Below are 24,102 nucleotides of genomic sequence, written 5' to 3' on the forward strand. Positions count from 1 at the left end.
CCCTCGAATTTTCAGATGAATCGGACAACCCGTTGTTGGGTTGCTGCCCCTAGATTAACAATTTTTAGGAAATTTTACTGTTTTTGGTTATTATCTTGAATATTATTATAGATAGAGATAAACTGTAAACAGCAATAATTTTCAGCAAAGTAAGATTTACAAATACGTCAACACGAACAAAATGGTCAGTTGACCCCTTTAGGAGTTATTGCCCTTTATAGTAAAATTTTAACCATTTTTTCGTAAATCTCAGTAACTTTTACAAAAATCTTCTCCGCTGAAACTACTAGGCCAAATTAAACCAAACTTGGCCACAATCATCATTGTGGTATCTAGTTTAAAAAATGTGTGGTGTGACCCTGCCAACCAACCAAGATGGCAGCCATGGCTAAACATAGAACATAGGTGTAAAATGCAGTTTTTGGCTTATAACTCAAAAACCAAAGCATTTATAGCAAATTTGACATGGTGTAAAATTGTTTATCAGGTCAAGATCTTTCTGCCCTTGAATTTTCAGATGAATCGGACAACCCGTTGTTGGGTTGCTGCCCCTAAATTGACAATTTTATGGAAATTTTACTTTTTTTGGTTATTATCTTGAATATTATTATAGATTGAGATAAACTGTAAACAGCAATAGTGTTCAGCAAAGTAAGATTTACAAAAAGGTCATCATGACCGAATTGGTCAGTTGACCCCTTTAGGAGTTATTGCCCTTTATAGTCAATTTATAACCATTTTTCTTAAATCTTAGTTATCTTTTACAAAAATCTTTTTCTCTGAAACTACTGGGCCAAATTAATCCAAACTTGGCCAAAATCATCATTGTGGTATCTAGTTTAAAAAATGTGTGGTGTGACCCTGCCAACCAACCAAAATGGCCACCATGGCTAAAAATAGAACATAGGGGTAAAATGTAGATTTTGGCTCATATCTCTGAAACCAAAGTATTTAGAGCAAATCTGACAGGGATAAATTGTTTATCAGGTCAAGATCTATCTGCCCTGAAATTTTCAGACAAAACAGACACCCTGTTGTTGGGTTGCTGCCCCAGAATTAGTAATTTTAAGGAAAATTTGCAGTTTTTATGCCCCACCTACGATAGTAGAGGGGCATTATGTTTTCTGGTCTTTGCCTCCGTTCGTCTGTCCGTCCGTCTGTGCCTCCGTTCGTCCGTCCGCTTCAGGTTAAAGTTTTTGGTCAAGGTAGTTTTTGAAGAAGTCCAATCAACTTGAAACTTCGTACACTTGTTCCCCATGATATGATCTTTCTTATTTTAATGCCAAATTATAGTTTTGACCCCAATTTCATGGTCCACTGAACATAGCAAATGATAGTGCGAAGTTCAGGTTAAAGTTTTTGGTCAAGGTAGTTTTTGATGAAGTTAAAGTTACATCGACTTGAAACTTAGTACACATGTTCCCTATGATATGATCTTTCTAATTTTAATCCCAAATTAAAGTTTTGACCCCAATTTCACGGTCCACTGAATATAGAAAATGATAGTGCGAGTGGGGCATTCATGTACTATGGACACATTCTTGTTGGTTATTATCTTGAATATTATAATAGATAATAGAGATAAACTGTAAACAGCAATAATGTTCAGCAAATTAAGATCTACAAATAAGTCAACATGACCAAAATTGTCAAGTTACCCCTTAAGTAGTTATTGCCCTTTATAGGCATTTTTTAACAATTTTTATAAATTTTTGGTAAATTTTTGTAAATTTGTAGAATATATTTTCCACTGTAATTACTGGACCAAGTTCATTATAGATAGAGATAACTGTAGCAAGAAGAATGTCCAGTAAAGTAAGATCTACATGTCCAGTAAAGTAAGATCTACAAACACATCATGATCACCAAAACACAATTTTGTCATGAATTTATCTGTATCCGTTGTTTAATATGCACATAGACCAAGGTGAGCAACACAGGCTCTTGAGAGCCTCTAGTTTGTAAAATGAATGCTGGTTACACATTGAAGTATCTTTCATAATGTTTACTCAAAAATGTAAGAGAATTCACTTTTGTCTTAATTGCATTCTTTTCTATTTTAACTTCATGTATTTGCATGTACATATATAACAAAAATTAAGTGTCCATTTTAAAACTTTCGTAATTTATAGATATTTTACACAAATAATTGAAATGAGCTTAGAATCTAAATAACAGCATTGCTAGTGTACAAAGAATATCTGTTAGTAAATAGATTTTCTCAAATTTAGCAAATGATTTTTCGTAGTTTCCTTGACTAAACGAGGTGGTGCAAGAAGAAAGAGAGCTACAAATGATCTGTACCAACAAATTAATCTGAACTTCCAGTTGTTTAAGTGTGCCTATGCAGATTGCCAGGTACCATTAGATCCATATGATATAGCTCCTGTCGATGTCAGACCAGTTGATGCTGTATTTTGGTCAGCTAATACATCATGGCCGAATCAAACACTTCCTGAAGACGGAGCTTGTCTCACAATTCCTGAAGGTAAGGCTACAGGGAAATCTCCTTAATGATATATTACTATTTGAATGATTTATCTTTGTCTAAATATGTAGTATACCTGAGTGTTTAATACACTAATGAATATATAAAGAGAAATGCAAAAATTCATCAAAGCTTGAGAATATTGTTGGGATTGATACAATGTGGTAGAATGTTTAGTGATACTGTCAAAGCTTGAGAATATTGTTGGGATTGATACAATGTGGTAGAATGTTTAGTGATTGGATTGATACAATGTGGTAGAAGTGATACTGTTTTTTTTTTAAAGTAATTTTCATTTTGCATTCTTAAATAGATATAAGAAGATGTGGTATGAGTGCAACTCTCAATCCAAGTCACAATTTGTAAAAGTAAACAATTATAGGTCAAAGACAGTATTTTACATGGGGCCTTGGCTCACACTGAATAGCAAGCTATAAAGGGCCCCAAAAATGACTAGTGTAAAACCATTCAAACAGGAAAACCAACAGTCTAATCTATAAACAAACAAAACCAGAAACACTTATGAACCATAGTATAATATAGACAAAAGATACAACAAATACTAACTTTAAATATCCTTATTTAGATGTATGGGTGGTAGCTGATACTACAATCCCTCCCTTATGTGAACTGATTCTATATGGAACATTGGAACTAGAGGCTGACGATGGACAGGGAGGAAAACGTAGTTTTGAAATCAAGACACCACGTATAGTTATCATGGGGAAAGGTCGACTGATTGCAGGATTCAACACCAATCAACCATTCCTAGGAAATCTACATATAATCCTACAGGGAAGCCATAGTTCTCCTAACTATATCCTGGAACCTGATGGCAGAGACATTGGAAAAAAGGTCATAGGTTAGTCATCATAGATTTAACAGATAAGTATAAAAAAAAAAAGAAGATGTGGTATGATTGCCAATGAGACAACTCTCCACAAGAGACCAAATGCCACAGAAATTAACAACTATAGGTCACTGTATAACTTTAAAGAATGAGGAAAGCCAATATACCATAGTCAGCTATAAGAGAACCAGAAGGTTTACCTCAAGACAAATGTGACTTGTTTTTTTTTAACAGGAAAATTGTCTTTCAATGTTTAATTCTACCAATTGTATCAAGTGAAGCTAATAGTTTGTTGGAATACATGTGCTTTAAACCTGATATTTTCATGTCAAAATTTCTATTCATCTTAAGATGCTTGTTGATTTTTTTTAAATAAATGCTGTGAGAGATTTATTCATGATCACTATGTGTATATTTTTTTCCTTTATGAATAAAAGTAGAAACACAACAAATTTTAATAAGTTGTGTAAAAATTGCTATGATTAAATTGATAGATGATGATGATTTGTGTAAAGGGATGTCAAATTATTTAAAAATGTCATCTCTAAATCGACATACCCTGATTGTTTTACAGGGGTATTTGGTGGTCTTGATTTGAATGGTAAGCTAATAGCAACTTCTTGGACAACATTAGCAGAGATGGCCAACATTGGTGACCAGAGTATAAACATAACCGGGGATGTTGGCTGGGTAGCTGGAAATGAAATTGTCATAGCACCAACAGGATATAGTGCCTGGGAAACAGAAACATTCCGAATTAATGCAGTGTCTGTTTCCTATGGAAACACAATTCTCACGCTTAATGATACCATCAAGTATAAACATTTAGGTGAGGGTTTTTTTTTGGTGTATGTTTATATTCACTATGTTTGAGGTTGACAATGTGATGTCAACTTGAAACTAATAATTGCAATGCATTAAGGTGATACCAAGCACCTTAACTAAAACTAATTTGGCTCATTTAATTTTCATAAAATTTTGACAAAATATTAACTTTGACCATATGACAAAATATAAAAATTTTAAAAAACTTGAACCACAGACTGTATCGGAAAAATTTGGTTGGACAAATAGAACTTTGGACAAATAGAACTTTTACCAACATCAATTTTGATCATAGAGAAGCTTCATATTTCCTGAACAATAGAATGTAATTAAAATTTCCAGCTGATTTTTACAGAGTTGTCTCCCTGTAGTGTAATTTAATGTACCACCTTAAGAAGTAAACTATTACTTGATATTTTGGTTCTTCAAATTGATTGTACCACTTCAATATTATGGTTAATAAAAGACCAGTAATATTTATTATAGAATGAATATGATTCCATCATAAAATCTCATCAATAAAAACATCTATAGATGTGAAATTTAACAAAAGTTATTCATAACCTAAACATTTCTTCTTTACAATGTTTACAATACAAATATAATAGTTGCTACATATACATGGATGGAAGCTATCAAAAATTTTATTAGTTTATTTTCCCCGCAGGACTTTCTTTTTCATATTTAAAAAATAAGAATTCATTTAATGATTACAACTTTTGTAGCTCATGAGGAGATGATAAATGGTAAAACTTTATCTGTGAGAGCTGAGGTTGGATTGTTAAGTAGGAATATTCTAGTTGAAGGGGAGGATTACAGCGATCTTTACCCAGAATCCTTTGGTGGTTACATCCTTGTTAGTGCTTCATCTATTGGAACAGGTCAGTATATTATTGTTATACATTTGGTGACAAGTTTAGATTCTAGAATGCAGGATGTAAATATTTGAAACTTTATAGTTTTCCTTAGAAACATTCAAGTTTCATTGAAAAAAAGTAATTAAAGGTTTCCTGAGTTTAAGTTGAGTGGAATATATTGAAGAGCTTTTCCCTTTTATCAAGCTAAAAATGGACTATTAAGATTTGCAAATCAGTGCTGTACTTCTTAACCAAATCCTAAACATTAACAAAGTTTTATGATCCATAAAGAGGGGATTATTTGATAAAACATTCAAGATTTATGTCCCTTTATGATTGAACAATTGGTCTCATATTGTATTATGGAGAAGATTTCTTTAATTCTATGGAAATTTATCCCTTTCCGAACCCATTGTATAAAAAAATTTAATCAACGTGTGGTTGCCGGTGATCTCAAAAGATGATTGGATGATTTTAAGGGTCATAACCTTTTTAGCTAACTGGATGAAACAAAATGTGCAAACAGGTGTTAATGAAATCAACAACTTCGTGGAATGTGAAAGGCACTTGAAGGGGATTTTCGTTTAACAAAAAAGGAAAAAATCATGTTTAATCATTAGAGAAACAGATTCTTACATAGTTACTCATCTTTTTCCAATCTCGATAGTTAAATTATAATTTTAAAGTCCTCGCCAAGGTGGCTTGGACTTTAAAAATGATAATTTAACTATCTCGATTGGATAAATTTGATAATCCACTGGTACCGATGTAAGAATCTATATTTATAGCATTTGTGCCTGATCCATTCTGCTTAGATTTAGCAAATGAAATATGTAATAAGCTGTGATGGAGATGGCATTCTTCATAAACATTTAATATTATGCCTCTTGTGACTAAAAAAAGATGATAATCCTGGTACTACATAGATAAAACTTGCTTGAGAGATAACAATTTGCCAATAGATTGTAATATTGATATTGACTTTATTTTTTAGGCTATGCTAGAATATCTAATGTTGAGTTCTACCACATGGGACAAGAAGGCTATACTGAAGATTACGACCCACGATATGCCATTGCCTACGTTGACCACGGTCCTGTCAGTAATAATAAACCATCCTATGTGAAGTCCAATGCCTTCCATCATGGTTTCTCACCTGCTGTAGGAATATACAACACTCAAAGTCTACCTGTGGAAGATAATGTTATCCATTTTACTATAAAATATGGTGAGTAACTACAGTGTAGGGCTGTTGCAACATATAAACTGTACAGTGTTTCAGTCCCACTAACCACAATGCAGGTTGGATTTTTTGGCTATGGTAGTTAACCATGAAGTTTTGGTCACATCAATTGGCCGTTTCAGAATCTAAAGCATCATGGGTAATTTCATTGTTCGTACCCCAAAGTGAAAATAACGTTACGTCATTGGTTGAATTTCCATTGTTTATAACGTTTTAAACCAATCAAAACGCTTTGGTGTACGCTTTTGAAAATATTACCCAGGATGCATTAGATTTTGAAACGGCGAATTTGAAACTAAATATGAATATAAAGATACAGAAATTCATTGATAATTTGTGTAGGTATGTAAGGTGTATATTTTTATCATTGATAATTTGTGTAGGTATGTAAGGTGTATATTTTTATCATTGATAATTTGTGTAGGTATGTAAGGTGTATATTTTTATCATTGCAGCAATAAAGTCTAATTCTATGAACACACAGCTTAGAAGAAATTTGTTAGTCCTGAATGTGTGGGAGGGTACTTATCTAAACAGACATGAAATTGCTAACTACGATCACGATGGAGCCATGTCATTGATGGAAGCATCAAACGTAGTACTAGAAAACAATGCAGTGTCTGGCGGTGAGAGGTCATGTTACCACATTCCTCCCCAGTCATGTGACTCAACGACAGGTTTATACTCCGGAAACATTGCACGAACATGTCTTCTTGGTGTTATGGTACTCCCAACTGATTCTGTGTCAGGAACATGTGCCAAATTTACTGGATTTGCTATGTCTAAGTGTGCATACTTTGGAATATATTATAACAATAAACCAAGTCTTGTAGTTGATGATGTATGTATTTCTGACAGTGCTGTAGGTATATTCCCTATGATCATTGGACCATCTGCTACTTCACACCAGTATGATGATAAAACAGCCCTCATTTCTAATTCCTTGATTGTTGGAAAATCATCAGCCTATGATTGTTCCACTGATGTTCTTGACTTAAGTGACGCCAATATACAAATAGCTGTTCAAAGCAGACCTACAGAGCTCAATAGAAGAATTGGTGTTGTCTTTACCAGTTTTACAAGTGGATCCAATAAATGTCCAGAGAAACCCTGTTTCAACATCATGGCCTACCAAGCAATCAAGGGATTAACCAGAATAGAAGGTTAGTATATAGTAGAGACAAAGCCATTTTCAACGCAAGTTGGTTTATTCATAGTTTTCAAAACTTTCTTCTTTTTGAAATGACTTTTATTTAATTTTCAGTACTTTTGTCTATTATTGTTGAGCCTATTTCATATAAAAAAAGTTATTGAAAACAAGTTGTCACTTCGAAACTTAATACTGGAGAAAAATTGACCAATCCCAAGTTTTATCTGAATGGATTTTGTTAAATAACTATAATTTTCTGTGAAACCCCAAGTATATAAGATTATGAATTATTTAGATAATCCATGGGTTTTCAGACAAGAGGGCTGTTCTGAATTGTAATCTCATCAAGTGAAACATCCCTAAGATGAGATGTGACAAAGAAACATCTGAGTTTCAAAAATATATACCGTTTATCATTATTATGACTCTGACGTTGTTTCTTGCAATAATTTCTGTATCAATATAAGAAAATATTTTACAGGTGTAACGTTTTCTGGATTCAATGATGAGTGTTCAACGAACGGTGCTGCCATAGCAACCAACACCAATAACGATGATGGCCAACATCCAGTAGAGGTACAAGGATTGACATTTGATAATGTAGACATGGCTCATCGTGTATTTTATCATCGTCCTAGACTTTCGTAAGTTTATTTAAATATTTAGGAAGATGAGTAGTTTTTCGCTTTCCATCCCTTGTTTGATTTGAACATGCATGATAGCTATTGCAAAGGGAAGATTAGGCCACCATTAGCAAAGTCTTTGTTTGAAGTTGCCTAGACATGCCTTGTACGGTTGGGTAAGTAGTTATGGATTTTTAGGGGATTTTTTGGCAAACAACATTATCTACATGTTCTATACAAAAAATAACTTAAGAGTAGGAAAAATGAAAAAATTGAAATGATTTGAGTGATAAACTTCGTCAGGTGGTCTGGTCTTTAGGAGGGTAGTAACCAAACACTTTAAATATAAATTTTGGCCTATTGTTCTGCAGCAAAGATTATAAATTGTACATGGAAAATTTGTATTAAACTTTTCATGGCTCCTATAGAGGGATGATTTAATATTTTGTCTTCAGTTTGATAGTGTTGAGGTGTAGCCAGTATACATCTGTTGTTTAGCCACTGTCTGTTTGTCAGTTAAATATTTTACAACACACATTGTACAAAGAAAATTCAAGAACTGGTATTGATTGGTGTTGTTCACTAAAACTCTGATTCATGAGCTTAAGGTGGTACCTAACACTACAGGGAGATAACTCTTTAAAATCAGCTCAATGTTTTAATTACATTGTGTTGTTAAATAATATTAAGCTTCTCAATTATCAAAATTAGTGTTTGTCAAACTGCTATATAACCAGTGTAATTTTTCTGATAAAACGGTTGGTTCAAATTTTTTGAAATTTTTATATTTTATTCAAAGGGTCAAAGTAAATACTTTGCCAAAATTTTATGAAAATAAAACGAGCCAAATCAATTTTCGTGAAGGTGTTGGGTACCACCTTAATTTATAAGAAGGTACTTGTAGCAAACCTTTTTCCAAAAATAATTATGTAAAGGGAACCCTGAAAACTTTGTTTGTAATTAAATCATTTGTGAGACGGTGACATTTTCGATATTTTGAAAGAAGCAACACTACACCCCTGCCCCAAGAAAAAAAAAAAACCTAAACAAAATAAAATCATATCACAACTCTAAGAAAGTCTTATGAGATTGCTTGCAAGACCTGGAAATTTCAGATACCTTGCGGGTCCAGCTCATGACAAGGTTTATAGGGGTCATTACTGATAGGAAATATAATCCTAGCTGAGGGCTAACCTTATAACATTTTAGTGATAGTTTACCAGAATGTCACAGAGATTTTATAGTATAAACACCATTTTTTACAGAAAAATCAATGGTGCTGACTGTGTAGACATGGACTGTGATGGCTTAAAGAAGGCTTTAATCAAAGACAAAGACAACAGTCTACTGGGTGCTGTAGGAGCTGTTGTTCCTCAATCTGAATTCATGTGGAGCGATGACGTTCAAAACCCACGTGGTCTTGGTGATTACAGACTTCCTAAATCTATGTTGACTACTGTCAGTGGAATCAGGATTGATGCTGCAGAATATAAGGGTATGTTCTGTCCGGTATTAGTGTTCTAACCATATTACCATCTACTGGAGTTGTATATATAATCTGCCTTTTGGCGTTTAGCAACCACTAGCCAGATATCTTTGCAAAGTAACCAACAGATGTCTTTGATAAGGTCAGAAATTGGTTTAATTCTGACAAAACATCATTGAAGGTCTTATTTAGGTAAACACAAAGCACAATTTACAATAGTCAGATGTAGACCAAAGGATAAAATTTTGTTCCTTAAAATGAATTAATACTTCTAAAGATAAGTTGAAATAATTGGGTCCTCTTCATATACTGATAATAAGGAGTTAGGTTAAAGTGGTTACCCTGTTTTTATTGATACAATTCTTTCTTAGAACAATGAAGGAGATTGCTATCCTGGATTCAGTGACTTGCATAGAGAGCAAGTTTACAGTAGCTTGGCTGACATGAATCAAAAAGCCAGCTAAATTACAGGTTAATTTTCCTGAATCAAAGGTTAAGTTATAGATAATGCATATTTTAAGGTTTTTCTTGTCGTAGAACACACCGAGGGGTGTCAGGATTGATTAAATGAAAGACCGACCGGAGGGAGGTCTTTCTTTGAACAATCCTGACACCTCGAGGTGTGTTCTACGACAAGAAAAACCTTAAAATATGCATTATCTGACTTATATACCGTAAAAATATTAATTTTATAAAGATTTGTAAAATTTAGTATCCTTTTTTACCGACAACACTAATGTGGGATATTCCTCTCTAATGCGTTCAGGTTTTAATACGCCCTGCGGCTCATCTAAAATGTGAAATAAAACTCACTGAATAATTGAAATATAAACCTTTTAAAAATTGTTATCTATACACAATAAAAATATTACTGTAACTGCATGAAGTAAGACACAAATGTATTGTTACCATCCGATAACGGTTTATGACAAATACAAGACACATTGTAAGTTATTTATTGTATCACTTAGCTTATGGAAAAGGGGGAGGGGTATGTTTTTTTTTTCGTTTTGTAATGTTATTTCTATCGCGCAAAAGTTGTTATTTATTTAACCATTTTACTTGAATCGAATGAAAAATTCAGAAAGATTGTCTTTCGAATAGCAATCAATTTGTTAAAAGATAATCAGGATAAAATTATATACCCTCCACACCCGACCCTTTCGTGAGTTACGTTAATGTTATTCAATAGAATATAAGATTATTTTATTAGATGATCATTCGATAGAGTAAAAGGTATACATACATTTTGAAAAGTTACGAACTGACAAGAAGACGAATAAAAATACATGTAGGTGACAGTATGATTTCCTATTCAGTGTTTATCGTTCTGAACATGCATGAACTATTGGTCACTGGACGTTAAGCAATCAACTTATTCAGTTTGACTCAATAAGATTTTCAAAATCTTACACACGAATATGTTAAATCTGGATTTATTTTATGAAAGTCTACATTAAAATTCATCTGACCTATATGAAAATGTTTCTTTATTATAGCGATAAATCAACAAAATTTCACGTATTTTGTTTCTAAAATTAAATTGCGGGTCTACAATGACGGTTTCTTTTACATCTATCTTCGGTTGAACTGTAGAAAATAAATTTCCAAATCGGCAACAAAAAACTATTAGACGAATAAAATTTTAAAGTAAACCATAGATTGCATGTTTATCAAGGAAAATAATGACCTTACACAGGTCATTATGTTATGCCTTGGAGCATATACCATTGAAACATGGTATCGTCCGGGTTGATTCTGAAAAAGAATAACCTGACGTTCTGAAAGAAAATAACTCTATATAGGTATATAAGTCTAGTAAATCAAAGTTTAAGTCACCTGAATCAAAGGTTAATTTACCAGAATCAAAGGTTAAGTCTCCTGAATCAAAGGTTAAATCTCTTGAATCAAATGTATTAGCCACCTGAAACAAAATTTCAGTCACCTGCATCTCTGGTTATCAGTCATCTATGAAACAACTGGGAAGTCACCAGATATTTTTTTTAAATTATATAGTTCTGAATATGAATTTAAATTTTAAGAAAATATTGATACAGTAAATCAGTATATGCATTTTTTCAGATTGGTTGAGATTTATGAAATCAATTTTTATATTTGTTTTAAAATAGCATGACAACCAAAACTGATTTGTTTTAACTAGGTGTTATAAGAAACCAGTCCTGCACATACCATACTGAATGGCAAGCTTACGAATGCATTGGAATGAATTATGAAATGTTAGTCATAGAAAGCATGGATGAAGATACAGAAACAAGGAGGATTTCACCAGTGGGCATCATGTCCTATGATCAGAATGGGGATGGATATGTGGACCTTATTAATGGACCCCAAGATCATGGATGGTGCAGTGGTTACACATGTAGAAAACGTTTATCCACATTCCAGGCATTAGTTATTACAGGTAAATAGAAGTTGTAAGGAAAATGAGAAAGCTATTCCTGTATACACTTCAGTAATGTAATGATAATATAAAAAAGAGTTAAGAGAGTTAACCAAAAAGTCAATATGTTAACCATATAGAATAATTCAAAAATTTGTATCCACAATTCTAACAAATAACTATTGGTATATCCCTGTTTTTATTGCAGACACTGTAAACATATGAGTTACAAATGAGTTTGCACTGCAACCTCTTGTGTCCATGTTCTGTCCAGGGACATGCTTCAGTGTGTTTTTTTACAGATAGGAACCTTTTTTTACTGAATTGAAAAAAATCAACTATAGTATATATTCACACTGTCAACATATATTTGTTCTGCCTAACAGAAGTTCCAATGGAAAATCTGATGATAGAGAGGGAATTTGTGACCCAAATAGTTCACCAAAAGTAAAATTTTTATAGGATAGTAAAAATGAAGCACTTAATTCACTAGCAAAGATTATGTTTTTCAGAAAAGACTTATATCATACACTTCACTGGAACCACTCCACAAGGCATGAGGTATTTCTTACTAAATACAGACGACACACAAGCCGTAGTGCTTGGAGTATGGTACTCCAAGCCTTTCAGACTGGACGTATATTATAAAGACGTACATGTTATGCCACAAAATGGTGAATGGAAATCCATCAGCGGTCAACAAATCTATAACCTCAAACCGGAAAATGTGATAAATGAGTATGTTCCTTTCCCTGAAGATCCGGCTGGGACAAATTGGTATGATAGGGACGAAGGAATGTTATACTTTGTTGTCCGTGGTCCATCTGAGATAGAAATAAAGACAGTCCAGGCAGTTATTATCAGCTTCAAATATCCGCCAACTACAGTTGATGCTTTCTATGGAGAACAAGTTGTACAATATATTGCCGATTTCTTTGATATAGACCCAGAGAAAGTGCGTGTTGTAAACATTATCAGTGCTAATTCTGGAGGGGGAGGGAGACGTAAAAGATCTACTGATTATGATGTATTGGTCATTGAAATTAGTGATGAACCTTCTTATAGTAAGCATTCATTATTCTGTGATCCTATTGATTTTTTTTTTTATTTCAAATTTTAATTTTACAACATAGACATGATAGTGGAAGTTAATATCATCAGAAATGCGAACAAAAAATTTAATATTTTGCAACTTCTAAATTTATGCCATGAACATTTGCAGTGATTACTTTTACTAATTAAATTTACTGTTAAATTACGATTGATAGATTTAAATTTGTAACATTATAATGTCTTTGAATAAAAAATACTATATTTTTAACCAGCTATTAGTTAATCCTTATTCATGAAATTAGTTCAAATAATGACTTATCTCTAAAACAAGTTCCTGTTTTTATAACAAATATTCTTGAACCTGTATTTTATTCAGAACAAATATTTAATATTTATTCAAGTGAGAAAAATATTCTAGGCAATTATTTTCATTTGGAAATAAAATTATGACAGAACTTTTATTTCATCACATGTCAACCTCTAAATAAACATGTCTTTTACTGAAGATTAATAATGAATACATTTTTGTTTTTTTAGATTATAATGGAACTGTTTCAAACCCGTTGACATGGGAACAACTTCAGCAGGTTTTGTCTATGTTTGTGGATCAAGGACAGCTGGGTAATTTCAGTGCCATTCTGAATGGTAAAGTTATTGGTGTGTCAGTAGTTCCACCACAGTCCATTAATGATTCTATGTGGGCCACGATTAATGATGGGACCCTTGAGGGATACAGGATCCTTGTGGTAGTAGATAGATTAGCCATTCATCAGAATATAGTACCTACATATGAAGGATTACCATTCACTAAACAGCCCAAAATCAAAGTCTTAGATACATATGTAAGTATATTTCTACAAGTAGAAATTCGTGTTTTCAACCACTGCTGTTTAAAAACTTGAGATTTATTTTTACAAAAACAAATTATTAAATAAAATAAAGTTTTGGTTGAAAAAAATATCTGTTATGATATAGTTATCACAACTAAAATGACATGTCTGTCTTTTAATTTACCAATAGAATAAATATAACTTATAAACAAAAATAAGACTTGAATATTGAGTGGCCTTTTTTATTTGAAGACATTCTTTTCTAAATGCATGTAGCATTGGGATGTGTTTTGGGAAAAAATAAAAACTTAGAAGATGCAACTAAAAATTCTTTATAATTATAAGATGTTAATTTATTAAAAAACACTTAGATAAAAAAATTATTAAAATTTCTTGTTTACAGGGAAACAGAATATCAGAACTTGGTACAGAAGAATACCCCTGGTTTGTCACGGCTACCTTAAGGGGAGGTAACCCCTCTGGTGAATTAATGGGAAATACAACAGTGCAGTTTGTTGATGGTTGGGCTAACTTCACCAATCTAGGAATCAACTGGTTTGGTTCTGATTACATCGTAGACTTTAACATATCATCGCCACAGGAAGGAGAGAATTTTACTGTGGCTTCTGATCCAATTACTATACCAGCTCGACAAATACATGCCGTTATCCTTGATGGTAGCATACAAGTAGTAGAACAAAGCTCTATGTCTGTAACCATAGAACTCAGGGATTCTATATCAGGGAATGTTGTAGAGGATATAGCATGGAGGGTAGGTGTTATTATGTATACAGAAAGGGTGTCTGAGGGCATGGTAGAATAAGATTCCCATGTATTCTAATACAACATTATATATATGCTGAAATATAATTGGTAAAAGTCTTGATACTGTGAATGATGAGTAGGCCACAAATTTTATCATAGATGAATGTCAATGGTTTGGTATAGTGATTTATATTGACTATACAGTATTGATTTTTGTCATTGTTGAAGGCCAAACAGTATCCTATTATTGCCTACAACCACTTCATTTTAATCAGTTGTTATCCATTCGTTTGATGTGTTTTGAGCTTTTGATTTTGCCATTTGATTATGAACTTTCCATTTTAAATTTTCCTCAGAGTTTGTTATTTTACTTTTGAACTCTGAAAACTAGTGGATAACTGTCTCGCTGGCAATCATACCACATCTCTTCAGTGTTTTATTCAATACAACATGCATTGTTCTTAAGATGAATTTGTCAAAATATCTCATTTAATTCAGTGCTTTTCCATTTTTTTAAGAATGTTGGTGTTGAATTTTAAGGATCATGGCCTTATAATTAGAAATTTCAAATTTGATAGTATTGGAGCCCAAAATACATAACCCATTAGTTAAAATGCTGTGAATTTAATGTATGAATCCCCGTAACTTATAAATATAATTTATTTGTGTATTGCTTTAAACTGTCTTTGTTGCAGAACCATGTATGGAATGTAGAAGCCATGTTAAGTAAACCTGAATTATACAAGGGAACATTATCTGGGTCAAGACAGATTGGATTTGAGACATCTAACTCGAGAGCCTCATTTTCTTCTATACAAGTATCTTCATATGGGATGTACATTGTGAAATATCATGTAACATCCGTTCCTGCAGACTATGACTTTTATGTAGAACATTTGGTCACAGCTAGAGGGCAGCACCATCTCTCCATGCCAATGGATGAAACAGTGGAACTGAAATTGAAATTTAGTGAGAATTATCAAACAGTTATAGGAAGTGAAGGGAATTACGCTGCAGCCTACTTAGGTAGCTGGTTTGCTCATGAACACCAAAACATTGAAGTTCTGACATCAACAGTTTCTTCTGGTATGTATTTTATTTCTAGCAGAGAGAAGGTAGATGCCAGATTGGACACCTCAGTTTACAACAACATAGGGGATAGCTAGGAACTATTTTGTATCTGTAAAACTGAAGAAATTTGTTCCAGTGACATTTTAGATGTTTGCCATTGAATAATGTAAATTCAAACTTCCTTAATTACTTTGTCCATATCTGTTCTAAAACTATTGTTGTACATCTTCAGATATTTGCTCATTTTTAAAAATGTTCCTTGAACAAACCTCTCAAGAATATAAAATATAAAAGTTGAAAAACATTATCTTACAATAAAATAATTCAAGTTGAAACAAAATTACTAAACATAACTGGTTAGAATTTTGTTTTATATCAAACCATATGAAATGTTTTTACAAAAATATTTGATAAGTGTTTAGCTTCATATTCAAAGCATAAGCTAGCTGGTACTATAGAACAATTGAAACAATATTGTGGATATATTTTCAGCAAATTTTTTAAAACCCCCAAAAAAGGTCTTTGTTTAAAAAAAACTGGCCATTCAGTGTCGTATAACAGTTTTAATGATTGTCCTAGATGACTACCATACACTTTGTCTTTCCTAGCTTGGAATCTACAAAGTATTGAACATTTTACTTTGTTAATTTTCTAATCAATTTGAATATATATAAAGACAATCAAATAATTTTATTGGTGTAAATTCCAATACAGAAATGATACCAGCTGACATTTACAAAATACAAATACAAAAATAAACAAACAAACAAACAAAAACAAAAAACATATTTTCTCAATGATAAGAGATACATATATATATGGTATATGATATAAATTTTACTTATGTGCTAATTTTTACAGGAAGCATAATTTGGATCATGACAATAAATGGTACAACTACCAGCATCAACAACACACTATATGCTACATGTAATTTCATTGATAGTGTAGAACAAGGGCTGTCATACAATAGTTACAATATGACATTGGACAAGTTTTTGACCCATGATGGCAAGACTTTCAGCGAAGAACAATGTTATGAGGTAAATGCTGTTGACAGAAGTCTAGAAGCTATAATGTCTTGTTTGTGTAGCAAATTTGAATATATAAGGGTGGCACGTAAACAAACCTTGACTGAAACTAATTTGGCATGTTTGATTTTCATTAATAAAAGGAGGTGTTAAAATATTCAACTGAATTTTACAGAGCTATCTCCCTGTAGTTATGAACTACCTTAAATTGAATTTTATAAAGGAAAACATATTATACAACATACAATGATTGATACTTTGACTTTTTTAAACATTTAGGATACAATATAAACAAATTAGAACATTGATTAGTAAGTAAGTAAGTAAATTTTTATTATAGTGACATGTGTATATAACAGTTTAATAAAGTATCAATATATTACACAATAAAATACACCCGACCCATTGGGTCTATAAGTCACTTTCAAATCATAAAACGTAATTCTTTTATCACGGATTTCAAACAAAATAACGAAAAAAAGATTAAGGTAAATTCAAAATAATTATAAATTGATTGTATGTTGATTGATTGGTGGTAGTTTATCATCACTGTCACTTTCAGATTTCTGGGCTATAACATTGCAGACAATTTCTTTAGTGAAGATACTGTAACAAAACATATATCTTGTTTAATAATCCCTGTTCAATCTTAACATCTAACCTAGTAAATCATGTTATAACAGAAACTTCTTAGATAGATACACAATGCTTTTAAAAATGGGCTATTATATGTCATTACAAATTCCACATGCTGATTACATTTTATTTTGAAATCAAGACATTAAACTGATGTTTATTATGAGCGATTCTGATTAAAACCATATGCATTATTTGTGAAAAACTTGTGTATCTGAGACCTAAACAGTTGCAATATTGGTTAATAGTTTAGTGATCCTCCCTGTTAGAATGTATCATATTTGTGAAGTAATATACTCATGATTTGGTTTGGTATTAAATAGAAGGGAGAGGGAGAGAAATGAAACTGTTACCGTGGTTAAACAAGAAAAAAATCATTCTGTCAATAGTGATAGCAGTTTATGTAATATTCTTCTGTTTTGCAGGAATCTGATGATAAGAAGAAAGATTTCATGCTTGCAATAATTATAGCCTGTTCTATGATTGGTGTAGCTCTACTTGTTCTAATAATCTTCTGTTGCCTGTGGAAATGTAAAGTTGTTCCAAAGACTAAAACTGCAGGTATGTATTGTCAATTTGTAAAAAAAGCAGCCCCCAAAAAATATTTTTGAATCTATAACATGAAGAGTAGATGTAAGATCAGATTACAAACAATACATAGGCTGAGAGTCCTCATTATTTGGCCTAAAACTTGCACAAATAGGTTTTACAAATTTTTTGTGTTAATATAATTCATGTATATGTGCTATGTTTAAACCTAAGAAAAAATGTATGTTCACTGATATTATGAGGTTGAAAATTGATTGATTGGTATTTAAAGCCACTTTCATCAATGTTGAGCTATTTTGCGGGGGTTAGTTTTTAATTGTGGAGGAAGCCAGAGGGCCAAAAAAGAACTACAAATTTTGGTTGAGAAACTGACAATCATATATAAACCTAGTCAATTAGAGATAGAAAGATACAGCAGATTTTTATCCCTACATAGGGGCATTATGTTTTTCGGTCTGTGGGTCAGTTTGTCTGTCCATCTGTCCCACTTCAGGTTAAAGTTTTTGGTCAAGGTAGTTTTTGATGAAGTTGAACTTATGATATGATCTTTTAATTTTAATGCCAAATTAGAGTTTTTACCCCAATTTCATGGTCAACCGAACATAGAAAATGATACTATGGACACATTCTTGTTTAAAAATGTAATCAAATGATTTTTATGTATTTTTTTAAAGACAATTACCTTTGAGAATGTTCACTGTCATGCCTGATGTATATTCATTAAGTGGTTTTTTTTTAACAATAAATGTATTTTCTTTTAGATTTGAAGCATGATTATTATAGTAGAGATGTAGACAGCATACTGTTCAGGGAGAAATCATTTATGAGTATAACATCCAACGATAAATCAGCTGCTCCCAAGGCTACTAACCTAGATTTTGGTTATTACCATGGAAAGAAGTCACCAGTAGCTCCCCTCGACTTCTAAAGACTTGCTAGATACTTTTTTGTAACACACACAGACTGAAAAGGGCAATCACATTTATTTTTACTTAATAAGCTCTTTTTGGGGGGGGGATAATTAAACTGATAATAAATGTCAAAGTGAAGTGTTTAGAAAATATGCTGTTAAGGTAGATGGGGTGTCTAAATTTTTATCCATAGAATTTTTTAATAATTTGCCAAAACGTAGTTTATGTCATGCCTTTTAAAGAAAAGTAATAAAAAGAATGGGTCACCGGGCTTATTTTCATGCTACACGGTGTTCAAAATTGACAGATTTTGTATAGGTTATGCATGGAAAACCCAATTTTCTGCAAAAAAGCTTAAACTACACCATAGAATTTTGAGATAACATATGAGAAGATAGCTTTAATAGTATGCTTTCAGTTAAGAAAAAGAAAAAATGGGGTCACCGCACCTGTTTTCTTGCTACAATATAAAATAGGTAAATTCCTAACACATTCTATTGTAAAAGTACCTAAATCTGAATTATCTGCCCTTGCATTTGAGTTGCCTCCCCTTATGTGGCAAAGTTGGAAAAAATTTGATCAAACAAAAGTTTTCTGTTTTTTGTAAAATACGACCATAATTATGATTAAACATGTCATTTTCTATATTGAAGTGAAAGTTCCTACACATGAATTACCTACTCCTCTAAAAATTTGCACATTCTATTAAAGATCTAGACCTTGTTTTCTGGTATTTCCAAATCCAAAATGGAGGAAGACACCATATCTACCTTAAATTCATTTTGGAATAGAAAAATTGGAAAAAAATCATTTTGGAATATTTCATTATTTTTTTTTAAAAGACACATAAGAAGTATCTACTTTTGTAAGTTAGAATTTATTGTTTAAATACTCTGATGATCCGTCCAGTTTTATATGTATTTTTATATTTCTTTACATTGTCTTGTTACTGATTGTATTTTATTAATCTTAGATTTATTATTTTGCAATTAGGAAATGTTGTGCCATCACTGATGGTTTTTTTTTTTTAAATATTTATAATATTTTATTTTTAAGTTTTCTAATTAAAAACGAATTTTGTGTATTTGTTTTTTTATTTTGTTAGTTATAGTTTATGTATATAAGCTTTTGTTAGTACTGTTTATCTTGTATTTATTTATTTATTGCTGTTTTGTTGACAAAAGTTTTTGACTTGCATTTTTGCTTCAGAATCTTCTACCTGACCTTGCTGGCAAGGACACATAACTTTTTTATATCTTGTATTTGACTCAATGAATATTGCTATTATGTTGAAAGATGTGGAAACTTCCCAAGTTTCAAAGTATTTTCTATGTTGTAGTTCTAATTACAACATTAAGGTAATTGGTAGGGTGTTGAATACAATCTAATATTACAATTTTAAGATAAACACTAATTTAAAATGAGGTTGCTGAAATGACTGTATAAATTTGGAAGCATTCAAAAGAATTTGTATCTGTTACCCTGTAAAAGTAACTGTTGTTATAATACTAGGTTAGGCACAATAAAGTCAGCTTTGTTTGAACATGTTCTAGCAAACCCAACAAGTTATTAAACAAAAATGCCAAAAGACTTTCAAAAAAGGACCATCTTCATCTAAAAAAGGGATACTTTGATAATACAAATTTGAAATTGCATCATTTGTGGTATGTTAAAGATTCAATAGTTTCCCCTACTGTGGGCCCAATACCCCTTGTTTCCTAGTTGTGTAAAGTCTTGGCTCACAAATTGAATTATACAAGTATAACTTATGTATATGCTATTTCTACATCAAAATATATTGTAATGTCTTGAGTATATATTAATCAGTATATGCATATGACCCTTATTAACTGAAATTATTACCTTACCTTATCTTCTTCATTATTTAATATTTTTTATCTAATGTAACAATAATATATTTAAGAATTTAATCTAAATGTTAAATATTTTAATTGTAAGATATCTTTATCAGTTTTCAAAAATCAAGACAATTATTTACAAATTACATATCTTTTCAAGTATTATATGTGAAGTTATATTTTTGTTTCTTTTCATTGTTTGTATTTAATTTCTGTATACCGTTGAAAAGTTTTTAAACCAAACTGTGATATATACCAACTGTTGGGATAATTTATGTATTGTTTAAATTATTTGGTTTTGACAAATATATATATTTCTTTAATAAAATCTCTATTTTTCAATTAGATTTTAAACAAATGTTTGTTAATATTTAAAGAAAGGGGCCTATAAGATCAGTGTTTCACTGTATCAAAAATTACCAGAAATACCAAGGTGCAATAAATGAATAAAGGCAACAGAAGTATACGACTGTTTAAAATTCATATATTGATTCACAGAAAACAAATCTAGGTTACAAACTAAAACCAAGGGAAACACATCAACTATAAGAGGAAATAACAGAAACACTGAAGTGCAACAACAAAAAACACAATGCAAAACACACAGAAACAAAATAGAAGATGACAACTGCCATTTTCCTGACTTGGTACATGACATTTTAAGAAAAAACGGTGGGTTGAACCTGGTTTTGTGGCTAGCCAAACCTTGCACTTTAATGGTAATGTTAAATAGAACATTAAAATGACAGGAATATAGTACGAAGTCAGGAATATGACAGTTCTTGTCCATTCGTTTTTTATTCGTTTTGTTATTTGATTTTGCCATGTGATTATGGACTTTCCGAATTGATTTTCAGTATTTTTGTGATTTTACTTTTTAGACAGAAAAATACACAAATAAACAATACAATAGTACATATCAACATGCTGACCAATGAATAAAAACGAATATATGTAAAACAACCAAAGACAGCACACAAAAGCAGCAAACAAAATTAGGATAAACTACATGATGAAGAAAAACGAACAACATTATGATAAACAAAACCACAAAAAGAACATAAATTGCACGCATAACTTTGGAAACTGAAAATTGAGCACCAACCAAATAAAAACCAGTTGAGAACCCAATTGCTATGAAAGAGTAAACATTTTTCCCTTTACTTGTGTCAAATCATGTTGCTCCTTGCAAGTAAACATTTGTAAGCCCCATTCAATAATGTGAAAATTGAGAAAGACGAGATTGGATTAGATTTATGGAATATATCCATGATCATTTGCAAGCCAAATCCTAATTATGTTGGAAAATTTGAATGGATGAATTTATCATTAAGAACCCTTGGTTTCCAAGGAGAGCCCTAATATATTATATCAATTAGGAGATATATACTCCTGAGAGGAGAGTGATCGAATGTTGCTCAACAAAATGGTATTTTTTTGTCATATAGTTTTATGATTTTGTGAATTAATTGTAGTTCGCCCAATGACTGATTAACCCAAATAAAAAAAAAAGATATAACAAGAAAAGTATAGGAGACTTTGTAATGCCTTCCGAATTTCATATTAACAACGAATGGGAAAAATTTAGACACACTTAAAAATACTAAAATAAAAGAAATACCGATTTATTTGATCGTTCATTTTTTACCTGAATATATAGTGATGAGGGTGTTCGTTCATCTTTTAATTCTTTAGTACCCAATACTGCTTCATAAACACCAACATTGATTTTGCGAGCCCTTCAAAAAGTTTTACTAAGATGTATGTTTAGTCCTTTGTATATAAACTCATCATAGATTCCAGGATAAAAAAAATCGCGTTTCGTCTACAAAAGACTCATCAGTGACGCACGAATCAAAAAATGTTTATAAAGCCAAATAAAATACGAAGTTGAAAAGCATTGAGAACCAAAAATTCCTAAAAGTTTTGCCAAATACAGCTAAGGTAATCTATTCCTGATATAATATTGATATTTATTCTGCAGCTAGTAGAGTCCATTGAGATTTCTGTTCTATGTTGTCCATTTAGGCATCTCATTATAAACCTGTTAAACTGTAAGTTGAGGTGACATCAACTTAGAACTTAGTCTTTATGCTCTTTATAATAACAGATTTGAAAATGATATGCCAGATTAGGTTTTGACCGAATTGTTAGTTTCACCGATTATAGATATGTGATGGTGTGAAACCAGTGCATTCTTGGGTTAAAGGTTTAGGTAAGGGAAGTTCACCATGATGTTGTAGTCGCATTAATTTGAAATACATCATGTAGGCATTTTTCATATATGTCAAACAAAGGTATTGATTTTAATGACAATATGTCCTGATATTGTGAGTAGGGCATTGTGTCCCATGAACTATCACTGAAGAGATCATTTATAAATTCACTGTTTAAAAAACTTATTCGATATACTAAGGATATTTCTATCCCCAGGAATACATTGTTCTATCTGTATTCGTTCAAACCTTTCGAAATTTGTGTTCGTCAATGCTCTTCAACTTCGTACCTTAGTTCGCCTTTCAACTTTCAACTAGTTGAGCGTCAATGATACGTATTTTTATAGACGAAACGCACATTTTGCGTACACAACTGTAAGCCTGGTATCATTGATGTTTCAACTACAGTTTTGGTTTACTCTGGCATGACATGCCCTCTGTCATTACCCAATGCAATACACAATTGTATTTTTTTGTCCTTAACGCAATTTCGTAATTTTAACCATATAATGCAGTTTTGAACATATTCGATTTTTATTCAAATGTTTTCCAGGTTTTCCAGATTTACAAATTGGCTTTAATTAGCTGTATGAATTGCTGTATTATTACGTGAACTGAGCACACTGAACTTGTTGTTTGACTTGAATCATCCTTCACTTTAAAGTTTACTTTAATTTTATTGCTTTACTCTTGTACCTATTTTCCTTTGATGGTTTATTTAATATACTTAAACTAATATAAAACAAATAAAGAAGAGATAAATCTGTCGCTAGCATGCAATGCCAAATGAATAGATATCCATGTTCTGAAATTGGGACATAAGAATAGGCTTACCGAAATGGTTAAAGAAATAAACGAAGGGGTAATGAACAGTAAATTTACACAAATATCGAACTCAGAGGAAAATTCTAAACGGAAAGTTCCTAGGCAAATGGTAAAATCAAAAGCTGAACCACATCAAACGAATGGATCGCACAAAATTGATATACTAGTACGCACTATTTCTGGGGGAAATTTCGAAGAGTAGCCCATCACACGAAGTGTATATAAATCTTAAGAAAACAAACAGGTCTGTCATTTCTATTCTTAGGAGCAGCAGTATTCACTGTATATTTTTATTGTTATACTGATCAATTATTGTTTTGTTTTAAGTATTTTTTTAATGATGGACAATATACTAGCTTGTAAAAGAGGGACGAAAGATACCAAAGGGACAGTCAAACTCATAAATCTAAAACAAACTGACAACGCCATGGCT

General features: G+C 31.7%; 1 protein-coding gene across 3 annotated transcripts in view; it reads left to right on the forward strand.

Moving 5' to 3' along the window:
- LOC139524496 (fibrocystin-L-like) overlaps positions 1-18,931 on the forward strand; it is a 102,621-nt gene extending 83,690 nt beyond the window's left edge. For all 3 annotated transcript variants that reach the window (XM_071319293.1, XM_071319294.1, XM_071319295.1), the window contains 16 exons: positions 2,249-2,488; positions 3,075-3,350; positions 3,913-4,167; positions 4,889-5,044; positions 6,015-6,248; positions 6,719-7,426; positions 7,895-8,057; positions 9,302-9,531; positions 11,684-11,944; positions 12,436-12,987; positions 13,514-13,818; positions 14,210-14,578; positions 15,267-15,657; positions 16,504-16,685; positions 17,735-17,870; positions 18,620-18,931. In XM_071319293.1, the coding sequence (XP_071175394.1) occupies positions 2,249-2,488; positions 3,075-3,350; positions 3,913-4,167; positions 4,889-5,044; positions 6,015-6,248; positions 6,719-7,426; positions 7,895-8,057; positions 9,302-9,531; positions 11,684-11,944; positions 12,436-12,987; positions 13,514-13,818; positions 14,210-14,578; positions 15,267-15,657; positions 16,504-16,685; positions 17,735-17,870; positions 18,620-18,786 (4,625 nt within the window). In that variant the 3' untranslated portion in view covers positions 18,787-18,931. The remainder of the gene's footprint in view (positions 1-2,248; positions 2,489-3,074; positions 3,351-3,912; positions 4,168-4,888; positions 5,045-6,014; positions 6,249-6,718; positions 7,427-7,894; positions 8,058-9,301; positions 9,532-11,683; positions 11,945-12,435; positions 12,988-13,513; positions 13,819-14,209; positions 14,579-15,266; positions 15,658-16,503; positions 16,686-17,734; positions 17,871-18,619) is intronic.
- Positions 18,932-24,102: the final 5,171 nt, after the last annotated feature.

This window comes from Mytilus edulis, chromosome 5 (genome assembly GCF_963676685.1).
Source record: "Mytilus edulis chromosome 5, xbMytEdul2.2, whole genome shotgun sequence".
Lineage (NCBI taxonomy): Eukaryota > Metazoa > Mollusca > Bivalvia > Mytilida > Mytilidae > Mytilus > Mytilus edulis.